The 11,075-nt window shown below is 58.0% G+C and overlaps 1 protein-coding gene across 1 annotated transcript; it reads right to left on the reverse strand.

The window, feature by feature from the left end:
* Positions 1-29: 29 nt before the first annotated feature.
* ST6GALNAC4 (ST6 N-acetylgalactosaminide alpha-2,6-sialyltransferase 4) lies at positions 30-9,467 on the reverse strand. The gene is made up of 6 exons (XM_019421035.2): positions 9,354-9,467; positions 8,829-8,915; positions 7,136-7,321; positions 3,423-3,835; positions 1,574-1,681; positions 30-716 (listed from the first exon to the last, which is right to left on the reverse strand). The coding sequence occupies exons 2-6, from the start codon at positions 8,838-8,840 to the stop codon at positions 527-529; spliced, it is 909 nt and encodes a 302-aa protein (XP_019276580.1). The 5' UTR covers positions 8,841-8,915; positions 9,354-9,467; the 3' UTR covers positions 30-526.
* Between the last annotated feature and the right edge of the window lie 1,608 nt (positions 9,468-11,075).

Here is an 11,075-nt window from a genome sequence, read left to right on the forward strand (position 1 = left end):
CACCCCCAGACACATGACCACACTTCAGACAGGCTTCCAGAAAACACGTTTACCCGTACACTCCAGAGGTGGCCCTGGCAGTCACAGTTCAAAGGCCCCTTCGCCCAACGAACCCCAAGCTCCAGCCTGGGAAATGTGGCACCAAAGGCAGGTGGAGGGGGGACAGTGAAGAAGGACCAGGGCTGTTGAAAGATCGAAGATCACAATGCTGGTGAGTTGAGGGGCCATCAGCCCCGGGGGCAAAGGCCACTGGACAGACCCAGAGCGGGGGTGAACCCCAAAATGAAGATTTGGATTACTCAGAAAGTGGGGTGCAGGGAAGGGCTGCAAAGGTCACCACAGTCCTCCTCTTCTCCCCCTCAAGTCACGAGGCCTAAGATGGCTCCAAGTGTCCCCAGGGTAGGGCCAGAAGGGACCTTAGGTCCACTAGGCATGTGGCAGGAGACAGGATCCATAAATTAAATGTTTCTGGTGGAGTGTGGAACAGAGGCCCGGTGAGGGCCTTGTGGCTGGCTAGGCGATGGGGCTACTGGGTCCTCCACGATGGGTGGGCAAACACAATGGGCCTCTTCTTGGCCCAGCGGGAGAACACGGCCTTCTCAGTGATGAAGCGGTGGGCGCTGCGGGGCGCCCGCTCGTGGGCCAGGTACATCTGACATTCGTCCAGCCGGCCCTTCTCAAAGTAGTGGTAAGGCACCGAGGGGTGGCTCTCCTCCCTGCGGGTGGGGAAGAGGGACAGGCGTGGGGCACCTAAGCTCGCCTGCCTCCCGCCACACCCTGCCACCTACCACGACCAGCCCCTCACCAGGGACTCCCCGCCGGAGCACCCCCATGCCTGGTCCCGGGGAAGGTCAGGACAGACAGGGGAGGCACAGGGCAGCCCACGGATCCCACGGGCCAGGGTTTGACCCTGGCTCTGGCTCTTGCAAGCTGGCCGCTTCTGGGCTGGAGACGTACTCTGTGAGCATAAATAACCCGTCTGTAAAACGCAGACGGTCACCTGAGACCACGGGTCAAAAAGATGTAAGATTGCAAAGTGCCTTGCGGGTCCCGGGCTTCCGGTGAGCGTCCCGCCAGTCCCCGCGGCTGCACCCCCACCCGCTCATCAGCACCGTGCACACTGGCCGTCTGGCCCGGGGCCATGGCAGAGGGCGCACATGGGCTGTCATCTGGCCCACGTGCTCACCAAGCAAGCTCCAAGAGAACAGAAGACAAAGACCCGGGGCCCGTCCTGTCCCTTGTGCACATGTTCCTTACGATAATACTGAACTATTGTGATATCAACAGCAACAGCTTCGACGCAGCTGGTGCCTGATGATGCCCTTCTGAGCACCTCGGTAGATTATTCTCTCTCTAAACGTTTCTACAACCTTCTGGGGAAGGTGTGATCGCTCTCTCTTTTACATATGAGGAAAGGGAGGCCCTGGGCCCCAGGGGTGTCGGAGCCTCAGCCGCCCACGGGGGAGCCCACGCACCCCCTGCCCCAAGCTCCCCCAGGGTGAGGCCAGGACAGGGGGCCCACGGTCCTCCCCGCCCCGGCCTTTCCTCCCGCCCAAGACCCGGCTGGCCTGACCTGCAGTAGCTGTCGCTGACCATTCCGTAGACCACGATCTCCTCGCACAGCTCCAGGGCGAGGATCATGGTGAACCAGCCGGTGCTGAGGAAGGAGCCGGACTGTCTCCTGGAGGGAAGGGGCACAGTCAGCGCAGCCGCGTCCCTCCCCAACGCGGGTCTGAGCAAGGAAGGGGCTGTGCGACAGGCCCAGCCTCAGCTGTCTCCAGGCACAGCGCCGGTCACCCTCCCAGCCAAGGGCCCTCACCTTGACCCCTACAGAGGGGGCCCTGGGGAAGGCTGGGGAGGGGACAGAGCCAGCCCGGGATCAGCAGCAGGAAAGAGGTGCAGCTGGACGCCAACCCAGGCTCGTTCAGCCCCTCACCACCCACACGGGGCTTGAGCAAACCCCCAGACGATCGTGTGAGGCCACCGAGCACAGCGGGTGAGAGTGGGGAAGACCCCTGTCTGAATTCAAGTTGGTCTTCAATTCAAACCCTACATCTGCCCTAGGGTATCAGCTTTGCTCACAAACCTCTCTGAGCCTCGCTGACCCATCTGTGGAATGGGGAGAATTATATAGGTAGTTATGGGGAGGGAACACCGTCAGCTCAGCACCTCCCCTGGTCCCCACACCCAACTGGGAGCGAGGGACTGTGTGGGCAGCCCAGGGCTCAACTCTCTCAATGCTCCCAGACGAGGGCTACTCACATCCATCTTGACAGAAGGGTTATGGGGTGGCTCACTCTTTCAAACTGGGTGGCCAGGAACCTGCCATGGCCGGTGCTAACATTCTCAAGGGAGGGCCAGGAATGCTGAGACAAGAAGGGGACAAAGAATGTCAGGCAGGGAAGGGCACCTTCAGACGGGGTGGTCATGGAGGGCTTCTCTGATGAGGTGACATCCCATCCAGACCTGAATAGCAAGAAGGAGTCAGTCACAGGGAGGCGTGAGAGGAGAACATTCTAGACGGAGGGAAAACATGTATGAGCCCTGCAGGTGAGAGCCAGTGTGGAGATGTGAGGAGGCCCAGAGGACGGGCAGGTTGAGAGAAGGGAGATGATGAGATCACGGAGGCGGGCCTCGTAGGAGGCTTACAGGCCAGGGGAGGGGAGGGACGAGAGCCTGGACTTCATTCTCCACGTGAAGGGAAGCCTCCGTCAGGTTGCAGGCGGTTGGCGCTCAGACTGCAAGGGGGCAAGAGTGGCGGCAGCAAGGGGCTGCTACAAGCACAGCGGAGGCTGGGGCGTAATGGTGGCTTGGGTCCAGGTGGCACCTGTGGGCACAGGAGAGCCAAGAGGCCACCATATGCCGCAGGTGATGGAATGAAAGGAGGCGGGTACAAAGCCCAGGTTTCTGGCTGGGAAACTGGAGGCTGGCGGCCGGATTTCCAGAGCTGTGGTGGGGGTGGGAGGAGCCAGCGTGTGGAGGAGGAGGCTGGGAGGAGTCTGAGTGTGAGATGAAAGGAGATCCTCAACGCAGAGGGCTTAAGGCAGTGCCTGGTGCAGGAAGAGGGCCGTTACTACTGTCACCGTTACTTCTGTTATCTGGCAGGGACTTCAGAGGCCAATTCAGATCTCAGGGAGTATCCCCTCCCGAGGCCAGAGCTCCCGACACCGCTCCCCGCGGCAGTGCTCCCCTATCCTGTGCGCGTAAGGCCGGCCGCCGTAGGGGCTTTTTGATCTATGTGCTAACTCGACGAACGACAGTCTCTCTGATTCTGTCCCCCATCAGAGGCAGGAGCACGTCTGCCTCCCTCACTGCTGAACCCCAGCGCCCGGTGGAGCAGACCCGTGATGGACAAGAAGCGGCTTGAGAAGGCAGGCCCCCAGCCAGCAGGGAGACCCCCCGCAGGCCGGCCCCAGGCTCACCGGTTCTTGCCCGTCTCATCCTGGAAGACCTGGTCGCAGTAGGCCATCATGCGCTCCGTGAAGGTATAAACCTGCAGGCCCGGGTACATCTTCGTGAGCTGTAGCAGTGTGCGGTAGGTACGGCCGCCCAGCGCCCGGTCCATGTGCCTGCCCTGGCCCCACACCACGTAGAGCGTGTCACGGGCGTGCTGGAAGTAGTGGGAGTAGTTGCGCAGCAGCAGGGGCACACTCGTGTGCGAGACGACGCGTAGGGTGCTGCGCCGGCCCACGTCCGCCTCAAAGCCCACGGTGGGTGCCTGGTTCATGCGCAGCACGCACTCGGCACTGTCGATCTCCGCGCCCAGGCCCGAGCCCAGCATCTGGCCGGAGCTGGACACCACGGCACAGCTACGGCATGGTTCTCGGACCAGCGGCTGCAGGGAGAGGCAGAGAGGAAGAGAAAGGCATGAGCACACGGCTCCCACATCCCCGTCCCTCCACCCAGTAACAGCCACCGCCTCCACATGGCCCCTCTATCAGCTGCAAGTACGGCGTCAACCCATTTTGCAGGTAGGGAAATTGAGGCTGGGCCGGGGGAGTGACTTTCCCACGGTCACATGGATAGCAAGTGGCAGGGCTGAGACTCTGTGTTCAGAGCCCCATGCTTCCTCATCGGCCACCTTCATGTCCCTTTTCCCTATTGCTGAGGCCCTAATATGCCCTCCATCGTGGTTTGTTTGTGTTTTTTTTTAAATTTTTTTAACGTTTATTTATTTTTGAGACAGAGAAAGACAGAGCATGAACGGGGGAGGGGCAGAGAGAGAGGGAGACACAGAATCGGAAGCAGGCTCCAGGCTCTGAGCCATCAGCCCAGAGCCTGACGCAGGGCTCGAACTCACGGACCGCAAGATCGTGACCTGAGCTGAAGTCGGACGCCCAACCGACTGAGCCACCCAGGTGCCCCATCGTGGGTTCTTTATTACGGTTACGTGAGCAAACGTTTATAAAGCACTTGAAGCGGTACTTAGCACACACTGGTACTGGGGGTCATACACGTGCTTGTTAAGTAAATATGAACCTCGGCTCTTCACAATGACTCTTAGGCCACTCCCTCCTCTGCCTGAGCCCCACTCATGTTGTGCCTGGTTTGTAAGTAAAAGAAGGGTCTTTAGTCTTTAGGGTTTCACAACATTGAGAACGTCTGGCTCGGAGCCTGAATCCTGGTTCTGCCACTTCCTCTGTCTCTCTGAGCCTCAGTTTCCTCATCTGTCAAATGGGAATGAAAATAGCATTTACTTGACCAGGTTGTGGGAGGACTCAATTAAAAATGCCTGGAGAGGCGCCTGGGTGGCTCAGTCGGTTGAGCCTCTGACTCCTGATTTCGGCTCAGGTCCTGATTCCAGGGTTGTGGGATCGGGCCCCCGAGTGGGGCTTTGCACTGAGCGTGGGGTCTGCTTGAGATTCTGCCTCTCTCTCCCTGCCCCTCTCCCCCACTCACGTGCATGCTCTCTCTCTCTCTCATAAAAACATAATAATTAGGGGCGCCTGGGTGGCTCAGTCAGTTGAGTGTCTGACTTTGGCTCAGGTCATGATCTCAGGGTCCGTGAGTTCGAGCCCCACGTCGGGCTCTGTGCTGACAGCTCAGAGCTCAGAGGCTGCTTCGGATTCTGTGTCTCCCTCTCTCTCTCTGCCCCTCCCCCACTCATGCTCGGTCTCTCTCAAAAATAAATAAACATTAAAACAGTTTTTTTAAATAGTAATTAAAATAAAATAAAACTGCCTGGGGAATGATTAGCCCAGACCCAGAGGACAGTGAGGGCCCAACCATCTCATTATCCCCCGAGAAGCTGAAGCTGAGCCAAGATGTCTACAAACGTTCACTGGCGGTCAGGGGTCAGGGATCCCAGAAAAAGACTTGCTCCCCACCCCACGTCTCCATGCCCTCCCGAGAGGACACGGGTTTACGATGGTCCTGTATTCCTCTCTGAGATATTTTATATCAGACCTAATGTTGATTTAGGGACTCACAGGCCCATTTTCCATGCCTCCAAAAGACAGCACGATTCCTTTATTCTGCCCACAGTTTGAGCCTATCCTGCCCACTATGGTCTATTCAGATCTGAGGTCACTGCTAGCCCCAGGAGATATTCAGCTTGTCCCACGCAAGGGCTTTAAACTATTTAACTGCAATCAGATCTTTTTCTGGATATCCAAAACCTGGATTTCCGGCTTCTCTTAAGAAACCCAGAGGATCTGGCCACCTTGAGCCCATATCCGCATGAGCTCGAGTCTGAAATAAACACTGGCCACCACCACGGAAGATGGGACAGCATCTACCCGGCCCACCCCACCTCTTGTCCCATGTGGCCAAACCCCCAGTGGTTTTACATCTTGATCAAATATTTACATGGCACCTGTTGTGAACACTGGCCACGGATCACCCAGTTAGATCAGCAGAGCAACTCTACAGAGGTAGAAACTACAAGATTCTTGATTCATCGGTAGAACTTACCGATGAGGAGGCAACCAAGACTCAGAGAAACGAAGGCCCAAAATACGTCTCCTCCGAGCCAGGGTCCCTGAACATGCCTCCCTCTGACCTTTGTGCTCAGAGAGCCATCAGACTCAGAGCCGGGAGCTTTCTGTGCTGGGTGTCAGTATGGGATGCCTTTGAGAAAGCTACTACGGGGGGGCCACTGAAATCAGGGTGAGGGGTATAACGTACTCCAATCTGCACCTGACAGAGCAAGCATGGGGAGGGGGGCGTCACGGGGCAGGGGCCAAAGCTGCCTCATCACCCCTGAGCTCCAGCGTCCACGAGAGGATGAAAGGTGTGGGGCTGACATGACTTTTCTCTATCATCTCCATCCCCAGCAGCGATCATCAGCACAAGACAGGGCGCATCCAAGGCACCAAATACACACTTGCCGAATGAATGGATTATGTGCAAACATAGTTACATCTAAAGACAGGAGCACCTGGGTGGCTCAGGTGCTTAAGCGTCACGATCTCACAGTTCGTGGGTTCGAGCCCCGCGTCAGGCTCTGTGCTGACAGCTCGGAGCCTGGAGCCTGTTTCGGATTCTGTGTCTCCCTCCCTCTCTGCCCCTCTCCTGCTCATACTCTGTCTCTGTCTCTCTCTCAAAAACAAACATTAAAAAAAATTTTTTTTTAAATACATACACAGAATGATACACAGATCACCACGATGTGAAGGTGTCTGTCTCCCCCACCAGACTGGGAGCTCCAGGTGGCCAGCCACCCTGGCTGACTCACCTAGTTTACCTCCAGCACCCAGCTGAGAGCAGCCAGACAATATTTATTCAATTAAAAAACAAAAGTAAAAACATTTCTAGAGCGCCTGGGTGGCTTATTTGGTTGAGCATCCGACTCTCGATTTTGGCTCAGGTCATGATCCCAGGTCCACGCTGAGTGTGGAACCTGCTTAAGATTCTTTCTCCCTCTTCCTCTGTCCCTCCCCCCTGCTCGTGCTCACTCTCTCTCTCTCTCTGGGAAAAAAAAAAAATGACAAAATTAAAAAAAAAATAAATCCACTTCCTCTTAGAACTTGGGACTCACAGAGGTGTAGTGACTGCTCAATGTCACACAGCTGGTGAGCAGAGGGGCCAAGCCTGGGGTCCAGGCTGGCCTGGCACGCGCCTGGTTCTCACTTATGCCCAGAGAGTAGGGGGCACCCTGGCCGGCCCGTCTCAACATGTTGTCCGGCCAGCTCACCTTCCCATCTGGCACGCTGCTATATCCGCTGAAGTGCAGGGGCCCTGGCACAGTGGGCCTGGAGTTGGTGGACGGGTGGGGGTCCAGGCAGGGGGCCAGGCAGAAGGACAGGCAGGCCCAGCAGCACAGCAGGATGTAGGCAGCTGAGAAGCCTGAGGAGCACAGGATGACAAGCAGGAGCCGACCCTGGGGGAGACAAACAGTCATGGGGTATGTGCGGGGGGTGTCCCTGGGGCTCCTAGAAGCTTATGCTGGGGTGCCATGCTCCAGCCCCAGCTCAGTAGCTTCCAGAACATCAGCAGAGCCCAGAGTTAACCAGGGCTTCCTCTGGGCTGCTCAGGCCCCGGAGACAAGCCCTTTTATTCTTCCCATGTTCTAGATAAGGGATCCGGGATGAAAACCCGAGGCCGCACAGCATGGAAACAGGATGGGCCCTTCAATCCAGGCTGCAGAGCCCATACTCTTAACCAGAAGCCTAGGTGCACTCTGTAGCCCTGGGTGCAACTCTCCACCCCTCTGGACCTGCTTCCTCTTCTAAAAACTCAGGCCCCGTAGCACCTGTGAGCTTACCGTGAGGCCAGCGGGAACAGTGCTGTGTAGACTATAATGTGCACAAGAAGACGCAAGAGTGGCCCCTCAGGAGGGCAACCCCTCCTCCTGCAGACCTTGGACTGAGGCCGCCAGGGTGCCCATCCCCTGTCCCCTCCCCCAGCTGACCTGGTGCCGGATCTGGATCAGCAGCCCAGGTGAGTAAGGAGGATGGCAGAAAGGGAAGTGTCACTCACGAAATGGTTTCAGTAATTCACAGCTGCTGGTTCAGAGGCTCCCACCTCCAGAAAACGTGCGCCAAAGGCCACGTGAAGCAGGACGCCCTCCGGAGGCCCGCTGGGCCTCTTAGGGAGTGCCCCCACCAAGCCTTTCAACGAGGAGCCCCCTGACAGGGGGGCACGGCCTGCGGCTGCCATCATGTGCTGGGCCACCCTAGTCACCATCTGTGTCTCCTTGGGCTCTAATATTCTCCCAGCCCACCCAAGGCAGAGGTCCCTCAGCTGGCCCGCAGAACCCACCCAGCAGCTGGCTGATACTCTGAAAATCAGAGGTGGCAAATGCAGCTCCCCGCCCCCGCCCCCCCTCCCAGGGCATATCCTGCCGGAGGCCCACCCTTCTCTGCCCACAAGCCACATCAGCTTCTAAAAATAAATCTGTCTGTGGCCAGCTGTGCGGGGGAGGGGGTTCAGCCCCTGAGGCCTCAGGCTCTGCCGGGCATCTGGTCCCCTGCCCACAAGGGGCCCAGAGACCCGGATTCAGGCAGTGGTGGTGGACTCCCCACAGCATCCAGGGTCCTCTCCCACAACCAGCGGCTCCTAAATAAAGTTGAGAGCAGCTAAACTGAACTTTCGCACCATATCCCCCTCCCAGGTGGGTGCCTCACCTGGGTGACCTAGGGGATACCCACAGAGGTAGTACTGTTATCTCCTCAGTACAGGGGAGACGCACAGGGCACTGAGACCAGAGAGGGAACACCACTTGTCTGAAGCCACACAGCCTGCCAGATCAGGCAGGGCTGTGAGGCCAGTCTCCCCTTCCCAGCTCAGGAGCAGTGGGTCAAAAGTGAGTCAGTGCTGGGGTGGGAGAGGCTATGAGGCTGCTGTGCCGGAAGTTCCCCAAGAGCCTTCCTCCTTCCACCACTTACCGGAGCCTTCATGCTGTTGCCGCTGCTCAGCAGCCTGGGGGCTGCCGTCTCCAGGGCTCAGGCTGGGAAGGGGTGGCAGCCAGGCACCTGCCAAGATCCAGAAACTCAGAGCTAGGTCCCAGGCCCCTGAGGAACCTGCCCAGGGAAACTGAGGCAGGGAAGGGTATGGGGCCAGGGTCAAGGCAAATGGCTTTCGGGAGTCAAACGCCTTAAAGTCCCCAAACACCGGACAGCGCTGTCCGCATCCTAAAAGAGCTGGTATCAGGTGACCTTCGGGAAACCTCACACCAACCCAATCCCCATTGTGCAGATGGAGAAAGAGAGGCAGGGAGGGGGAGCCCTCGGCTCAAGGTCACCCATCGAGTCTGGGTCAGTTAGAACCAGCAGCCTGGAGCCCCGACTGCCTCCCCATCCTTCCTACCTCCCTACGGGCGGGAGAAACGGAGAGGCCTGAGGCGGGATAGGACGAGAGATTTCCACCCCTCTCCCAGATTCCACCGCCCCTTCCCCCGGCCGGGAGCTAACCAGACGGGTAGGCTGGGGCGCTCCGGCTGTTCTCGATCCACTGCTCGGAGCTCCATGGCCCGCAAACCGGGCGGGCCGGGCTGGAAGCCTGAGCCCCGGGGCGGAGGCGGCACCGCGGCCGCGGCTTCTGGAGACTGGAAACCGAACGTGCGCCGCCGGCAGCGGGGGCGGGGTCTAGGAGGACGGGGAGGAGACAGGCGCGCTGGGGGCGGAGCCCGGGAGGAGGGAGGCGGGACCTACGAGCACCGCCTGCGCGGCTGGGGAGGGAAGTGCGTGGCTGGCGGCGGGGCCTCCGGGATGGGGGCGGGGCCTGCAGGCCGTGGGCGGAGTCGGAGCCCCCGCATCTCCCCTTTTCTGCCCAACCACGTTTCTCCCAGGCTCCTGCCGGGGATCCGAGAGAAAAGGCTGAGCGGGGGTGGGAACCAGGGCGCCTCCGTGGCTGCCTAGCCTTCCGGACTTGGGTTTCTCCATTTCTGAAATTGGGGGGTGGGTAGGAAAATTAAGCAGGGTCTTGGGGTCAAGCAGCCCTGGGTTTCAAGCGGGTAGGGTTGCCATTTTTTTTTTTATATAATGCTTTATGGGCCAGCATAAAGGTCTTACCTATGGAGGTCTTACCACCTCCACCACACCCACCTCCCTCTGTGGGGCCTTCCCCTGAGATCCAGGCTAGGTTCCTTCTCAGACCCCATTTCAAACTCCATTCACCTTTTTCTCAAAGGCTCTGACGTGGGCACGATGCCAAGGTATCCACGTTCTGATCCACACCCAGATCAGCAACTTCCCAAGGCTACCTGCTCAGGTGCAAAACCAAGTCGGCCGTGACTCTCCCCGTCCTATTGCGGGGAGGGCATGCTGAGTCAAGCCCTGTCCCTGGGCCTCCTTTGAGCATGGGCCTACTTTGTCCCTGCACCCTAGCCTGGGCATAGTTCAAGGGTGGTGGCCCAAGTTCAAACTCTCTCTGTGGTCTCATTCACACAAGGCCAGGCACGCAAAGCCTGAGTCCTTCTGCCGCTGACCCCCAGTCTTCATCCTTCCCGTTTCTCTTCCTCATAGACTCAACCCTAAGGGGACAGTTGTGAGGAATTCCCCACAGATCCATTCATTACCCACAATGGCTGGTGACCTGATGTGAGGAGGATTCTTTCTCTAAAGAGGCAACACCCTCCTGGCCACATGGAAACAAGGATGTGCCCAAATGTCCTGGGCTCCCAGAGCAGATGAGAATCATAAATCCACAGTAGAACTGACACCGGGAAGTCCTGCAGGCTCAGATAACGCTCTTCAGTTTGGTTTTTGCAAAAGTCCACTCTTTATCCTGACCTACCAGGCCCTGCACAGTCTGAACTCCTGCTTTCTTCTTAACCACCATCTGCTCACCCTGGTCACCCTTCTGACCCCCAATCACACTGAGCTCATTCCTACCTCAGGACCTTTGCACTTGCTGTATCCTCTACCTGGACTGCTCTATTCACATAGCCAGCTCCTTCCGGCCATTCAGCTCAACTGTCATGTCACCTCTTCAGAAAGGCCCTGGCCAACTACTCTATGTGACAGCGCATGCCCATCCCTCTTAAGTTTCACCTTGATTGGTCTTTTTCATAGTAATCATCCAGCACGATGTGCTAGATCATGTCTTGAATGAGCAATTTAGGACAACCAGGAGGAGTCCTGGGCCCTGTGAGATCTCGGATAAGTCATGTCCCTCTCCAGCCTCAGGCTCTG

Source organism: Panthera pardus, unplaced genomic scaffold (assembly GCF_024362965.1).
Source record: "Panthera pardus isolate Hobbes unplaced genomic scaffold, ASM2436296v1 HiC_scaffold_20, whole genome shotgun sequence".
Taxonomy (NCBI): Eukaryota; Metazoa; Chordata; class Mammalia; order Carnivora; family Felidae; genus Panthera; species Panthera pardus.

What these genes read in the sequence shown, in the direction of transcription:
- ST6GALNAC4 (XM_019421035.2), bottom strand. An exon ending in GCAGCGTGCCAGATGGGAAG is followed by an intron (nt 3,836 to 7,135) that starts GTGAGCTGGCCG and finishes CTCTCCCTGCAG; the next exon opens with CCGCTGGTCCGAGAACCATG. An exon ending in GTCAGCGACAGCTACTGCAG is followed by an intron (nt 717 to 1,573) that starts GTCAGGCCAGCC and finishes CCCCACCCGCAG; the next exon opens with GGAGGAGAGCCACCCCTCGG.